Genomic DNA, 17,117 nt, shown 5'->3' with positions numbered 1-17,117 from the left:
AATTTAAGAGTTCCAAAACCTATTTACAAAGGATCTGAAAGCAAGTAAGATAAATGTCATGATTAGCTGATGTAAACTCATCAGCTAAAGTTTCCATTGAGTACTGAGCAAGATTTTGTATGAAGAAACATAAGAAGCACGAAAATGTTTAAGGTATGGTCCTTATCCTCAAGAAGAGGACAAAAATATGCAAAAAAAAAAGACATGGCAGATGAAGGAGATGAAGTCAAAGTGCACTTGTCCATCAACCACCAGGCTTTTCATGCTACACAATTTGGGGGTCATCATGTAAGGGCACAAAGACTGATGTGAAATAAGAACTTAACAGTCACAAACTCTTACATCAAAAGGAATATTCAACCAACCCCACAGAGGACTGAATTAATTCAAGTTGCTTACTTCCAAAAATAACAAGTATGCCTCTGACATATGTGATGGTGGCAAGTGTAATCCATCTTTGAATAAAACCATAAAGTTGTTAAAAGGTTATAGGAGAAAGACATTATGTAAATGCAAAGCCTTAAAAAAGGGATAACCAATTCTAAAGAAATAACATACTTATTCTATTACACAATTTTGAAAATAATAATAACACAGCAGAAAGGTGCTATCACACATGCAGCTAATTCACCCATGGCCAACAGGGTATTCCCTGCAGCCAAGTTCATGTCAACAGGTGCAATGAACCGATCAAGGAGCAGGCAGAAGTCAGAGGAAATCGTATCAATGTAAATTACATCTCTGAGTCAACATACTGTACAGATGGCAGGGAGCTAGTAGCATAAGTCTGCCCCTTTCAAGCCTCAAAAATGCTGAAAAAACAGCCTGTCTATTTGCACAGGTGAGGATTCCAGAGCTATCCTGGCAGAGATCTGGCTAGATTTGATTTTGTTCAAAAGTCCTAATATGTTTTGAAAACAGTCCATCTAAAAGGAAAAAGAAAAGAAGAAAAAGATAACCCAATAGGATTATTCTAATAAATGGAGAAAATTTTATTTTACAAATTTGAGTAAAATTTGTAAATCCAAAGGCAACTACAGAACATTTTTAAGTTTAGAAGGTTAGTATTTTCACTGTTTTTGTCCTTTTTGGCTGCCCATATTTTTGCTTGTTTGTTTTGCCTGTGAACAAATTTGAGCTCAATTTTCTTCACCAATCAGTGACTGTGGAAACTTTGTGCCATCTCTGATGATACTTCACAGAATCCACTAGACAAGTGTAGACGCCACACCTTTGCAATGTACCATTCCTACCTCCAAAATAAGATGACCAACTATCATCAACAGTAATCAGTAACTAAAAAAACAGGCAGATGTGCCTTTTTACTGCTAAAGGCTGTTTGGGGTTCTGTGTGCTCCTTAAGAAGAGAACTCTCATCAATTTAGTTCAAGAACCATGACAAGTGTGACTAAGCATCCCTATCCGCAAGGACTAGTCTGGCAGCATGTAGGCCCGACAGTCCTATACTCTGAGAAACTCCTCAGTTTGGAACAAACCAGGAGAGTTATGGTTACAGTAAGCTACTGCCAGGACAGCTTCTGTATTAAACAGCATCATGTGAAGTCAAGAATAACAGCCTATTGTAAAAACCCAGTTAGATACCAGCTAGGGACTGTATGCATCATCCCTATAAACTCACCCAGCTGTCACATGATAGGGTGACTACTAAAGATATCTGCTAGCACAATCTCCCTAACCCTATGCTCCAATCTCTCAGTCCAGGTAAAAACAGTCACAGTCTATAATGCCACTGGCAGAAGGAACTCAGTCACCAAGAAAAGTATTGATAAGATTTTCAGTTAGCCTTTTCCCCTAGGCAGACTACCCCCATTGGGAAGGGTGGCTTTATATCTCAGCTGGCACAGTCCCAGTGCTGGAGGTGCAGGGGAGAAGGGAGGATAGAGTCAGTGAGCACAGCAGCACTTCAGAGAGAAGTGTCAAGCTTTGGCTTGGGCCAAATAAAATGTGTTTCCCCACAAGAAGGTGTTTTTTTGTTTCTTTTGTTTTAAGGAAGAATATTTTAACAGAGCTTGGTATGAACCTTACAGACTATTCGAAATTGTTCAACTCATCCTCACAGAATATATTAGGTAAAAGAAAAGACTAAATTTAGCCAATTTGTTTTTACTAAACTCTAAGACATAGAGACCTTCATGCAATGACAGCTTTTAATTTTGTACCATTCCTTTGCACACAGGAATGATTTTCTTTTGTATTGGTCTTATATATTTGTTGCTTGGTTTGGGTATACCAGACCTTCAAAGAGAATGCTAACATGTAAGAAAACTGCTGGCATACCCCTCAAGTAATCTATTCTATCTCCTTTCATAATTGCAGTTCTGATGTTTTTCTACTAATGGCCAGGTATCCTCAAAGTTAAGTCAACACAAATAATACACTTGGAAGAAGATTCAGTTAACACAATTGTTTTGTACATAAAGGAACTAAGCCACCACGAAGCTCAAAAACTCAGAATTTAGTGAGCGCACATGATTCCCTTCTCTCAAATAAAGCACACAGCCAAACTGCAAAAGATCTCACTGCAGACAAGAATGGAAGGTCATACACTGGCTGTCTCCAGATACCAAATTGGGGCAGGTGAGTAGGGGAATTAGGCCATGGGGACTTTGTACATAGTATTGCATGAAAAGGAAGACATTTAGCATGCAGCAGCCCCAGAACTGGCAAAGACTCTTAACAGAACAGATGTTGGAGAACTCATTCATGTCTTGCCAATGGGGAAACAGAAATAGAATTTAATATTTTAAAAATTCAAAATTCAGTCACTGAGTCATATATTACTTGGTGATAAACTATCCCGCATGTTAAAGACTATATTCTAGGTGGAATGTTATTTTTTTGGCAGTGATGTGGTTTTCTGCTTACATGTTTAAAAACACATGTTAATTTTCATCCCTTCTCTCTATTGCCTCTACAAACCAATAAACAACCAATCCAAAGCAGACAGATACCTCTCATTCCAGCAAAATGTGAATTTAAACATCCACAGTGAACTAAGTACAATCATTCACTGAACAGAAGAAATAGCAACCAAGAAAGGTGTGGATATGTGTGTGTGTGTGTATGTAAGTGAGTATATAAACAGATATGCAAGACCATTATACAGGTGTGACTTAAATGCAACTCCAGAACTGCCCCACCAATATGCTGCTGAGATGTAGACTAGGATCCAGACTTGATGTTTGGGACTTGAGTCATGTTTACTGACATAGGCTATAGTTCTGGGTAGCCATTTTCTCAGAGACCCTCAAGGGTAGTTCTAAAGCTTCAGGATGTCTCAAATGTCTGCTACTTTGGTCTGAAGCAGAAAAGTATCACCAGTTTTCCATCATGGCAACAACTGACTCTTAGAGGAATGTTTTATGCCATTCACAATCTGCCCCAGCTCAACCACTAGCCCTGTGGTGAAAGGCTTCAGACAAGTCTCCAGAGTCTTTGCAGGCCCCACTCCTCCTGCTTGGTGATTTCCAGAACACCAAATCTCAAATCCAGAATCTATCCTACTCATCCAGCATCAAGGACACAGCAACAGACCACCATAATCACTGCACAGCAGAGTTTTATGTAAGGAAAGAAAAACCTTAGGAAAACAACCCATCTGTCTGATATGTTTTTATAGTATAAAAAAACAACATTTGGTGAAGAAAGTGTGTCTGGAAATTGTTCTCAACTCTGGCTCCCATTATCTCCATTTACAACCTTGAACATACCATGATGGAGGAAACTAAATTTTATACACACACACACACAACACACACACACCACACACATACACACATATTCTTTCTATTCTTTCCACAGTACTCAAAAATCCATAAAATAAAACACCAATTTCTTTTGTAAGTTAATGTCTGCTTTCATTTTCCCAAGGATATGACATCATGGAACTTGGTACACTGATTTATTTTGAACAAATTCTTACCTTTTGTTTTCCCAGCAAGCAAGATCTAACCTCCCAATAACTTGCCTGGAAAATTACTAGATGCATGGCATTAAACTTTTAATATTTATATTTAGTATTCTTTTACGTTTTTGGTGGTACTGGGGTTTGAACTCAGGGCCTCCCACTTGCTAGGCAGGTGGTCTACCACTTGAGCCATACCTCTAGCCTTTTTGCTTTAGTTGTTTTCCAGATAAGAGTCTCACATTTTTGCCCAGAGACAGACTTAGACTGCAATCCTCCTGCCTATGACTCCCACCTAGGTGGGATTACAGACCCAAACCATCACACCTGACTATTGGTTGAGTTGGGGTCTCACTAACGTTTTTGTCCAGGCTGGCCTTGAACCACAATCCTCCTCATCTCTTCCTCCTGAGTAGCTGGGATTACAGGTACGTCATCACATCCGGCCTCCAGATGTTCTTAGAGAAGAACTAAGTTTATAAAAAAGGGTGACATTCACATTGCAGATATACAATAATGGGGATATACACTAAATAAAAAAATATACACAAGAGAATGTGATTTGCCTGGAAAATATCCAAATGTATGATAAACAAATGTGACTTATAATTAGAAATGAAAGTAAGAAAAGAACTAATGGAAAAAGTACAATTTTCTAGGCAACATGTTAAAGTACTCCTCAGAAAGAGTGGAACTGAAGCCTCCTTAAAAGGTTTGGCTCTGGGATCCCAGCCAGAGGTGATCTTTCTCGGTAATGAAATGTGATTGGTACTGTGCACAGGATTAGGTCACTAACATGGAGAAGGACACAACCAGAGTCCCCTGTTTCTCAGGGCAACCAGATATTACCTCTGTGTGAATATGGCTTGAGTCAGTTAATAATAAATGACATTCATGTACTTAGAGTACTAAGTGCTTCTTTTCAAGTAAAAACAAGGATATTAAAGAATAATGCCTACTTCACAGAACAAAAGGAAATATCCATAACTGTAATTTAAACTGAAACCCAAATAAATGACCCCAACCATTAAGGTGTTTGTTTTCTTCAAGAATTTCACTAGATATGTAGAAACACCAAAATCAAAGCATTTAAAAAGGGTGGAAGCAGGAGGCAGGGGAGAGAAATGACTCAAACAATGTATGCACATGTGAATAAATGAATAATTTAAAAAAAGAAAGAAAACAAAAAAACAAAAAGCATTTTAAAAAAACTCCACAACCACCCTAAGAAGGAGGTACATGACTGAGAAGCCCAAGAGGTCTTCAAAGGTGATTAATCATAGGACCTAACCTCTGACTTTGGGGACCTACTAGGAGTCACTGCTAGCCCAGTTATCTTCCTGAAAAATATTATTCCAACCACAGCCAGCTTCAAAGATCCAAAACTCTTACTTCCAAAAATGCTGTTTTGATTTCCAAAGCTGCTGAGAAACTACAATATGAGGGATTTAGATATGTGGAGAGTAAATCTCTCTACATCAAAATCTCACTTACATAATGGACTGCAAGGAACCTGAAATATCCCTTAGCAGTGCTTTCAACATGTTAACAATATTTTACAGAAAATATTATAAAGGGCAAGTGAAAGGAAGATGCAAGAAGGGGGTCACAACTAAATAATTTCCTATGAGGAGCTCTCTATGGCAGTCACAGTGCTCTCCAGGAAGAAACCTTATAGCATGAACTCTGAGGACCATGTATGGGGGGGCCATCAGTGGATCCAAGAGATACTGAAGCAGCAATGAGCTATTACTGAACTGAATTGGAATTTGACACCAGGTCTGAAAGACTGGTTCATACACTGCGGAGCACAGTACCTTAGGACATCATGGTGGCTATATACACAGTAATAAAAATAAGCTCTTTATAGATAATGAGATCTAATTGCCAATCTTGCTGCTGCTCATTTCTAGTCATGTGACTCTGGACAAGTTACTCACTTCCTAAGCCTCACTTCCCTTGCTCATAACATGGGATATTATACCTATATCTTAGGAGTTTGGTTATCTTAATGCTTAGCACATAATAAGACCTCAATAAGGGTATTGCATGTGTTAAATTAATCTGCTTTTTAAAAAAAATTTTTATTCATTTACTCACATGTGCATACATTGTTTGGGCCATTGCTCCCCGCTGCTCCCTGTCCCCCTCTCTCCCAAATCCCCTCGCTTCCAGGCAGAACTTGTTCTGCCCTTTTCTCCAATTTTGTTGAAGAGAAGACAGAAGCAATAATAAGAGAGACAAAGCGTTTCTGCTAGTTGAGATAAGGATAGCTATACAGAGAGATTCCTAGCATTGCTTCCATGCACAAATATGTTTCAACCCAAGTTGATTCATCTCTACCTGACCTTTTCACTAGTTCCTGATTCCCTTTTCATATGGACCTCTGTATTACCTCTTCTGCAGTGGGGACATCAAAAACTTTCATGTTTTCGGTTTCTTACCTATCCCCTCACCTCCCGTATGTGCTCTCCCCTTAGTGTGTGACCCAAGTCCTACAACATTGCTATATTAGCCCTAAAGTCCGCATATGAGGGAGAACATATGATTTTTGGTCTTCTGAGACTGGCTGACCATGCTCAGAATGATGTTCTCCAGTTCCATGCATTTACTTGTGAATGATAAGATTTCATTCTTCTTCATGGCTAAGTAGAATTCCATTGTGTACAAGTGGTGGGGCATTTTGGCTGTTTCCATAACTTGGCTATTGTGAATAGTGCTGCAATAAACATGGGTGTGCAGGTGCCTCTGGAGTAACCTGTGTTGCTTTCCTTTGGGTATATCTCCAGGAGTGGGACTGCTGGATCATATGGCAGATCTATGTTTAGATTTTTAAGAAGTCTCCAAATTTTTTTCCAGAGTGGTTGCACTAGCTTGCATTCTCACCAGAAGTGTACGAGAGTTCCTTTTTTCCCACATCCTCACCAACACCTGTTGTTGGTGGTGTTTTTGATGATGGCTATTCTAACAGGGGTGAGGTGGAATCTTAGTGTGGTTTTGACTTGCACTTCCTTTATGGCCAGAGATGGTGAGCATTTTTTCATGTGTTTTTTGGTCATTTGAATTTCTTCCTTTGAGAAAGTTCTGTTTAGTTCAGTTGCCCATTTCTTTATTGGTTCATTGATTTTGGGAGAGTTTAGTTTTTTAAGTTCCCTGTATGTTCTGGTTATCAGTCCTTTGTCTGATGTACAGCTGGCTTTCGTCTGTTTATTATTATAACAAGCCTATGAATAATGTAATTCTGAATTAAAAAATATACAAGTTGTGAAAATATAACTAGGTAACTTCACAAAGAAAGAAAATTACATATGAATCTCAGAGTAGCATTTTTTCTTCAAATCCATTAATGGGGCTTTATATAAATAGTTCTTTATTTCAAGATATTTTTTCTTTTTTGTTGTATTGGGGGTTTGCACTCAGGGCCTTGCCTTTGAGCCGTGCCTCCAGCCCTTTTGTTCTAGTTACTTTTCAGATAGGTTCTCCTGCTTTTACCTGGATCACCCAAGGACCATGAGCCTCCTATCTCTGCCTTCCAAGTACCTAGGGTTACAGACGGGAGCACAGTATCTGGCCTAGTTCAAATGCTTACGATACTTAAGTAATTAGAACTCTATGAAGAGAATGCTAAATAAGCATGAAATTCTTTTTCAGAAAGAAAATGATATTAAAACTTGTAATACTTTTTAAAGAATAATAGCTTCATTTCTTTAAAAAATTAATTGTATATTACTTTTCTTAAAAAACAAAGAAAAACTCTCTTCAAAAATTTCAGACAGCATATACTTTCCTTTTAAATCTGAAGTATATTATTAAAATCTAAAGATAAAATAATGGTGGTAAAGCAGCAATCAGCCTAAATGCTAAATATTTATAGAGCTGTATTTTAGCTAAATCTGAAAACTGCTCTACATATATTCTTTGATGATACACTAACTTCCCAAAGGAGTTTGATACACATCCTTGAAACAACTATAGTAATTATTACCAACAGGGCTGCCTGAGGCAGGGAGATAAAGCTGTTCTCTGACAGCATGCTGCCTGGTCCTTACAAAGACAGGTTCAGACTGGATAAGGAGCTCCTGGAATTTCCTTAGCAGGAACCATGCGACTCACAGAGGGACCCATCCTAAAACATCACTGACTTACAATTGAATATTGACATTATGCTGTATGGTCAGTTCAAGAGATTCGTAATGAATTCCTGTGGAGCACTGAGCAGTCACCTAAGCCTTGTAGTTCCATTAGTGTGTAAAGGCGACAGTAACACCTGTGCAGGTCAGTGCAGTACAATATTCAACAGGTGGTGACAGTACAGGGTGACAAGTTATGAAAAGATCAATGGATTAATCCAACGGTTAGGTCAGAGCCTTCATGACCTTTTTTGTTTGCTCTGTTTTTAGTAGGCTTGGTGTTTGAACCCAGGGCTTTGTGCTTGCCAGGCAGGTACTCTACCACTTAAGCCACGCCCACCCCCACAACCCTTTGTAGTTTAGTTATTTTTGAATAGAGTCTTTGCTTTTAAGCTCAGGCCAGCCTGGACCAGAATCCTAGTATTTATGCTTCCCACGTACCTGGGATAACAGGTGTGCACCATCAGGCCCAGTTTTTTGCTGACTGAGATGGGGTCTTGATAAATTTTGCTCAGACTGGTCATGAACCAGGATCCTCCTGATTTTCACCTCCTGAGTAGTTAGGATTACAGCTGTGAGCCAAAGTGCCTGGCATTAGGCTTTATTTTTTTATTCTTAAGACTGAGTATATTATATAGTTCATATGACTTACTGGGAAGATTTCCTAATTAGACAACAGATACGTAAGTACTTTTCTCAATGTATATAATGCTCAAAAGTAGCTCTTCATTTATTCTAAAATGTACTTGCTTACATCTAATATTAAGTAATAGCATTATTTATATTTTTAGAAACTTCATCCTTTCCACATTAACAAAGATCTATTTAGAAGTTCTCCATTCTTGAGAGTAAAGATAGATAAGTTACAATAGTAATAACAAGTATCAGTTCTAAGAATTCTGTCCAGGTTGGGAGTGGTGGTACACCACTATAATCCCAGCTAAACTGTTGACACAAGTAGAAGGAATGCAGTCTGAGGTTGGCCCAGGGCAAAAAGCTTGAGGCCCTTTCTGAAAAATAACTAAAGAGCAAAACAAGGTTTGGGGCATGGTTCAAGTCATAGAAAGCACAAGGCCCTAAGTTGAAACCCCAGAACTGTCACAAAAACAATTCTATTAAAATAGAATTTATCTTTATTCTCAATAATTTCAAGAGACGTATTGCTTGCAAATAACTTTAGCCTCTGAGGTAGCAAAATGCAAAGTAATACAGCAGGTCAATTCATAGAAACAAAAATTTTTAAAAGAGGTAACAACTTTACATGAAATAGTCCTAAAATCCAAAATACGAAAACAACTAGAAAATGATATAGTATGCCCACTCTGACTTAATTAGTCAGTCTACCTTCATTTCAAGGATGATAATGTCATAAAAAAGAACTCAGAAAGAGAGAGAAATTTTCCTGATATACTAGCTTCACCAAGTCATTAACATATTTTCCCTTGAATTATCTCATTTTTAAATGAAAGGGTTGGATTAGCTGCTCTCTTGCATACTTTCTAGCCATTATAGTCCATGCCTCAAAACTGCACTAAAAATAAGTCACAAGCTATGAAGAAAAATTTAAAAGTTCTGTGCCCTGCTATGGTTCCAATCTGAAAACTCCAAAGGCAATGTTTTGAAGGCATAGTTGCCAGCCTGTGTGTAACTGGAGGTGGTGGGACCTTTGAGAAATGGTGCCTAGTGGGAATCATTCAGGACATGCCCTTGAAGGGAAAAACTGGGACCCTTGCCCCTCTTCTCTGTCTCTCTTTGTATCCTGGCTACCTTAATAAGCAGCTTTGCTCCATCAAGTATTCCCCACCGTGATGTTTTGCCTCTCCATGGGCCCAAGTGATGGTCCCAAAGTGATGGGGCCAAGAAGCATCTGAAACCATAAGCCAAAATAAGTTGTTTCACCTTTAAGTTGCTTACCTAAGGTATTTTGGTGCAGTGACAGTAAACTGACTAACATATAATCTTGTTCTTACAGGATTAATAACTAAAATGGAGTCTTAATTTTATTACTCTCAACCTGCAACACCATTTTAGTAATGTGAAAAAAATAATGTGATATAAAAATAAAAAGAAAAGTCAGTTTAAGGGATAGAACAGCCTAAACATATGTCTTCATTTCATAGACTTGTAATTCTAGTAAGCAGAGGAGTCCTCAGATTTTGCTTATTACTTCATTCCCTCATTGGGAACCAATAAAAATCTGTCTAGTAAACTTATTACCTACAGAATCAATCCTAAAGTCCTGTCTCAACACAGAAAATTCCTCGTGGTCTTGCCATCCTGCCTAGCCACAGCACGCTATACTCCTGTTCTCCTGAACATGCACCTGGAGCTCTCCGACACTGGCTTTCTCACCAGCCGTGAAGTACAGCCTCATGTCCTTGCATACAGCATGCAATTAATTTATGTCCTACCTCCTACAACACTCCCAGTAATGGTTCCATACCCTGGTGTGTGTGTGTGTGTGTGTGTGTGTGTGTGTGTGTGTGTGTGTGATGAGGAGCTATTGTAGGGTTAGTTTGGTTTGCTTGGTTTTATGTTTAGTGGCTGAGGCACATGATTTTTGTTGTACAGCCACACATGGGATGGATTAGCTCAGCATTTCTTAAATTGTGTTTTGTAAAACGTTAGTCCTAGCAAGCTTTTAGTCACACACACATACAATGCTGTAATTGCTGGGCAAATGCTAGTTAAACAAACAATGCCTCTACTGCTGGACTTCTCAGAACCTTTAATATGGTTGTACATATCATAGAACCCCAAGCTTAAGAAATAGCATGTGACTTTCTATAGAGATGGGAAAACACTTTCTTCCCTTGGCTTTTGTGCCACCTCTTTCCTGCTGGTTCTCTTTCAACTTCCTTGGCTCCTGCTCCTTACTTTTCTTTTGGAGAATCTCAGCTGCTCAGTCATTTTCTTTTCATTTCACGTAGATGTCTCCAGTGAGGTTTTTTACCCCTGAAGACTAAACTCTCTTCGGTTACCTGACACCTTTCCTGGCCTGTACCCTCCTCCCCTGCAGGGGAGGGGAATCCATATGCATTTCTACACCCTTGGGATATTCCCATCATGCTCCTTGTCTTGCTCCAATTGTTTCCTCCTTCAAATATGACATAGAAGCTGAGTCATTAAAATGGAGTTAGCAAACTGAGACTAACTGTGTGCTCATCAAAATCTTAAAGGAGTTACAACTGAAAACATACCACATTGGTCAAAGAAAAGTTTCTTTAATCAGGAGTTCTCTATGTTTACAATGACTGTTTGAAGTCATTGTTAAGCAAAGCTAAACAGAAACCATCACAAAGTTCCCTAAGACAAACTCTTTTGCTTTTAATTGTGAAGAAATTATGTGAGATAATCAAAGACCATGTGTCATCATAAATATTTCCAACTTACAACAAAAGGATCCGATTTTACTCCTACTGTTCAAAATAACAGCAATATATATCAGTTCACTAAATGCTCCACAAATAATCCCTTCAAATGAAATGCTATCTACAGTTTTCAATACTCATATGTTCAAATGCTCATAAGCCTATAAGCTCTACCAATAACCTCAGTTAAAATAGTGTGCCCATTCTTGCTGTACCCAACTGGGGATATGATGTTATTTACTTAAAATTCCTGGTCTCTTCTGAAATCTGGAGGGTGAAGATAAAACAGAAACTTTTGACTGTGGGCACAGGTGCTGACATTGTGGGAGAAAAGGGGATACACCATGAGGAGTCTAGGAAAAGACTCTATAGTTTCTCTAAAGATGGGATGCCTGCAAGTATTTTCTTGTATCGTTGCCACATAGCTGCCGAACTACAGAGGCAAGACAAACAAAAATTACCAGCAGTCTGAGGAGAATCCACTGGATCACTGAACACTGAGGATTTCCAGAGAAGAAAGTGATTTCTATGATTTGAGCCAAACTAGTGTTGATCGTGAAGTTGATACTGACCAGTGAACAGCCAAAATGAAAGGATTCAGCAGGACCTGAGAAGGCCCAAACTGATGCCACTGATCTTCTAGGTTTTCCTCTAGCATTCAAAGACCCTTTATCTAACCTCAGTTTACCCCACAAGCCTCTTTTTGCCCTTATATTCTCTATATGATATACTCCATGATCCCTTAATATGAAGTTACCTGAAACTCCCAGGCATTTTGCTTTACATATTCAACCATGCACATCTAATGCCTAACACAGTCCTGGCACATAGTAGGCTTAGTAAACAGGTGCAGAATAAATGAATTACCCTGCACCTGGGGATGTAGGAGGGCAGCCAGTGATCACAACCTCCTGGCCTTGGCAATGAAGAATGGGGCAATCGTAAGATGAACTTTCATTAGGATAATTAGAATAAAGTACTGGAGTTTGCAAATAATCTAATTCCTCTTGTTTTGTTTACAAATGAGACAGGTTTTTATCTTATGCCCGACTGACATCACTTTGCTTTCTTTCCATTGCAATGTGCTATCTTAAGGAGCAATGTGCCAAAGAAGAAGGTTGGAGCTCGAAGACTTGTCTAGGGACCATCTGAGTGAGCATCAGCCAGCTGATTCCAAACCAATTACTATTCAGAGAGCTCTGCAGCATGTGTGGAAATATGGGAATGCCACACTGTGTACCCCAATAATATTCATACTACATATTAAGCAAATAAAATCAAGGAAAACTCAGAATTTAACTTATATAAATTTTGGTACTATAGAAACAAATTTGCCATTTCACTTTGGATCAATGGATTAAATGATATTTAAGTATGGTAAGAAACTTAAGGTTCATACATTTCTGGATATCTGAAGCCTTTTATAGACTAATATATGCCTGCCTATCTATCTATCTATCCTACGAGGGTTTGAACTCAGGGCCTCACTACTCGAGCCACACTTCTAGCCCTCTTTGCTTCATGTTATTTTTCAGATAGAGTCATACACTTTTTACCTAGGCAGTCTCAGACCACAATGTTCCTACCTATGCCTGTGTAGCTGAAATTAAAGATCTGTATCACCATGCATGGTTTACTTATTGAGATGGAGTCTTGCTAACTTTTTTCTCAGGCTGGTCTTGAACCAAAATACTCACAAGTAGCTGGGATTACTGGCATGAGCCACTGCACCATCCTTCTTAGTATTACTTTTTTAAACAATATATAAAAAGCATACTTTCCCAATAATGAACTACATCTCCTATTGGCAAATGGGGATATTGTGATCCAACTGCAGTCTTCTACTGAGGAACATTTAGAAAGTGCTGACTTTAACACTCCATCCAAAAATGTGAATCACTTTGAAACACAGACACATATCATGTAAGTAAAAATGTGCTTTTTCAACAGTGTGTTCCAGTTATCTGTTACTGCATGACAAACTACCCCAGAATACACTATTATTTTGCTTACAATTTGATGTTTATTGTTGCTGTCTTCTTTACTTGTTTAATGAACTAAGTAACTTACTATCTCCTATCTTGTGGGTTGACGGGCTGTGCAATAGTCCTGGCTTGGTGTCTCTCACAGTTGCTGTCAGTGGCTGCTGTGAAGTCATCTGCAGGCTCAGCTACGCTACAGTCTGAAATGGCATTCTCAAATGGCTAGCAGTCTGATGTGGCAGTGATATGGAGGCCTGTTTGGACCCTCCGTGTTACTTAAAGACCCGATAACATGGCAGTTGTTCCCATAAGACCCAAGAAAAAGTAGCTCCTTATTGGCCCAGCCTCTGATAGAGTATCACTTTTGCTGCATTCTACTGTTCAAGCAAGTCATTGTGGCCAGCTCAGATTCAAGGAAAGAGACATCAGGACTCTCTATGTGAGAAGACAGAAAGATCAACATGTGTATACAGGAAGGGAAAAGCTTGATAGTATTATATTAAAAACTACCTTATCACATCATTATTCCAACTAATGTACATTATGTTTTAGATAGGTAACATTACCTTCCCTTCTCCCTAAAAAATTTATAGACATACTGAGTGAGAATGTAAGTACCATCCAAAAACTACAGAAAAATCATAGTTGATGCCGAGGGTTTATTCAATCTCTCACATTAATCTTATACCACTAAATATAGTGAAATGTGATTAAATTCCATCTCTAAGTCTTTTATCTTTTTTACCAATAATTCTGTCAAGAGAATAAAATCCAAATTTTCTTTTCAATTTCTACCTCTTACTCTCAAAGCCAATGGAAAGCCAAAGAAACAATCAACATATTCTAGAATGCCTGGCCAAGCAGTCCTTATTTTAGGAACATCATTTGACATACCAAAAAGTATTCCCAACTAGGGAATTTTACATGATTTTAAGAGAGTTGACTAGTTCATAAGAACAAGTTACACAGAAAATAAGAATCAAGGGACTCTTGCCAAGTGGGCTGATGACCATCAAAAAGAATTTTCACAAAGGAGAAAAAGAGAGAAAAGAGCTATTAGTTCCTGAAAAGGAACTTATTTTCAAATGGACTGATTTTCCTTATAAAAGAAAAGCAGCTTATGGTGATAGAATAAGAATGCTCAATTCATGCACGTACATAGTCTGAGCCAAATAAAATGCAATGGCATTTTAAAGTCATTTATCTTATATGATTCACTGGCAAAAGGCATGTAAAATTTCCCACAAAATATGTGGGTCCTAGAAATAATAAAAGATTTACTAATTACAAAACCAAATTAAAGATAGTTTCAAGTTGTGACAATAGGACATAGCCTCTTAAGTCTATAACAGAAAATGATGCAGTTTAGAATTTTTTTTAATTTAAATTTTTCTAAAATCATATATTTTAAAAAGTAAGTCAATACACTTGTTTTTATTTTTATCTACATTTAAAACAAGAAATGACTGAGTGTGCTTCTCGAGTACTTTATCTAGTACCCAGTGTCCTCTCCTCCCCTCCTTACTTTATCTCTAAATCTACTGACTGCTCTTTCTGTCTCTCTGTGGACCATCACAACACCCCAAAATATCCCTCCTAGGATTTTCTCTGTGACCCCTCGCTCTTCTCCACCTCTACGTATGATACAAGTCCAAACCTTGTCAACATTTATCTCAAAGGCTGCCCCGTATCTGTCTCTCCTTTCAAATCCCATGGCCACCTCATGTGCGTTCCCTTTCTAGCTCCACCAGTTTCAGTATGCCTCCTAACAGCATCCTCCTTCCTTTAGTCCTGTTCCTTCAATCCTTATGGAGAATGACTTCAGCACAACCTTGCTAAGACAAAAATCTGATCACATTACTGCTCTACTCAAAACTAGACTAATCACACTCAATAAAATATGTTTTCAGAATTCATACAAACTCCTAAGGCCCAGCTTATCTCCACTAAGGTCACACTTCAGCATGCATCCTCAGATTTGGTCACAGTGGACAGGACACCCTATTGCACTCTCTCACTTTGCTTTTCTCATGTCTGCCTAATACACTCTCCTCCATATTTCTCAAACATCAACTCAAGTATAACCTATCGCTCTAGAATTCCTACAGTCAACTCACTCTCCACCTATATGACTCAAGAAACTTGCTTCTGTGCCTGTCTTTTAAGTTCTTTATGTATGGCACAAAATGTGCTCATGAGAATTTCAAGCTGATTCTTGCCCTTAAAAGACTCCTGTCTGTTCTCAACCAAGGTTGTAGAAACCCTATGCCATATCCTGTGGTGAGAGAAATTCTTTTCCTTCCCTTAGCATCCACCACTGACTCCTCTTGCCCTAACATCTTCACTCATTGAATGAAGCCTTTCCTTTTTCCTTCAGCATCACACTTACACTGCACCCACATTAAACATTAGCTGGATGCTTTTTGTCATTTTTAAGTAGTTTTCAAAAAACCACAACTGTTACTATCAAAAGCCTCCAAGTAAAATCCAGCAGTGGGTGATGCATAGAAACTCTGAGCCAATCAATCCCAGTTTGGCACAAAGACCCAGGGTCTCACTGCATGGTGTCCAGAGAAAGCAGCACAAGGTACCACCAAAATCTGGCTTACCCAAAGATTAGTCAGGAATATTCATGAAAGAAAATCAACAAAACATAAAACATAAAAGGCTTGCAATTACTTTTAACCACTGGTAAATCCATTTTAATTTTGTAAGAACTAATCTGGCTCTTTCTATAAACAGGGCTGGAGAGACTAGAACCCTGAAACTTGTGTAAACGAATTGTACTTTAATGTGGTATTCAAAAGGCAGAGTTTCTGAGATAAAGATTAGTTGGTCCAGGTACTGTCCATGTTACAAATCTAAAATGATTATATAAGACAGGAAGCTTTCTATGATAAACTGTTAAAGAAACTACTTCTTTAGAACTTAATGTCTATAAAATGGATGAGTATATGACCCAACTCATGAAGAGTATTTTGGCTCAATGTGTTTAATACAATAACAATAAATTCTGTAATTTCCAGATGAGGCATAGTTTCTAAGTAGGTTAGTATAATGAGCTTAAGGAGCTGCAAAGAGTTAAAGCAACTAGCATTTATCTACCTCAAACATAATTTGGAGTGGCCAAGAAAACCTTTGAGACAAAATACAACAGGGATAAGGAGATGTGATGATTAATTTTAGGTGCCAACTTGACTGGATTAAGGAATACTTGGAACTGACAAGGCATTATTTTGGGGGCTTGTCAGTGAAGGTGTTTTCAAACCAGACTGGTGTTTGAGTCTGAGTAGAATGAATAGGAAAGGAAAGACCTGTTCTCCATGTGGGTAGCACTATACAATCAGCAGGGACCCCAAATACAACAAAAATGTCAGAGGAAAGGTAACGTTCTCTCTCTCTCACCCTCCAACCCTAGAACTAGCTAAAGCTATACTCTTTTCTCTTACCCTTGGACATCAGGCTTTCTGATGTCAGACTCTCTTTCAGTCCCAGGACTTACACTGGTGGCTCTCAGGCCACTCAACCCCCTCCATTATTCAGATCTTTGGCCTTTCATTTAGAGTTGCGCCACTGGTTTCCCTGGGCCTGAGGTCTTTGGCATTGGACTGAACTACCAGCATCCAGGGGGCCTGAAAACCTCAGGAAATATCACATCTCCTCTTCAAGTTTTTTTAAATCTTGGGTTGCTAATTAAGAAAATCTCCCA

At 38.5% G+C, this 17,117-nt stretch overlaps 1 protein-coding gene across 4 annotated transcripts in view; it reads right to left on the bottom strand.

Annotated features, from left to right (window-relative positions):
• Positions 1-17,117, bottom strand: part of Prdm5 (PR/SET domain 5) — a 212,912-nt gene that overhangs the window by 31,255 nt on the left and 164,540 nt on the right. The window contains exon 15 of one of the 4 annotated variants that reach the window (XM_074041652.1): positions 8,497-8,607. The exons of the other annotated variants lie outside the window; for them this stretch is intronic. Within the exon in view, the coding sequence (XP_073897753.1) occupies positions 8,497-8,607 (111 nt within the window). The remainder of the gene's footprint in view (positions 1-8,496; positions 8,608-17,117) is intronic. 4 annotated transcript variants of the gene reach the window in all.

The sequence above is a fragment of the Castor canadensis genome, chromosome 9 (assembly GCF_047511655.1).
Source record: "Castor canadensis chromosome 9, mCasCan1.hap1v2, whole genome shotgun sequence".
In the NCBI taxonomy this organism is placed as follows: Eukaryota; Metazoa; Chordata; class Mammalia; order Rodentia; family Castoridae; genus Castor; species Castor canadensis.
The sequence above is the reverse complement of the archived record's forward strand: the minus strand, read 5'-3'. Positions and strand labels throughout refer to the sequence as shown.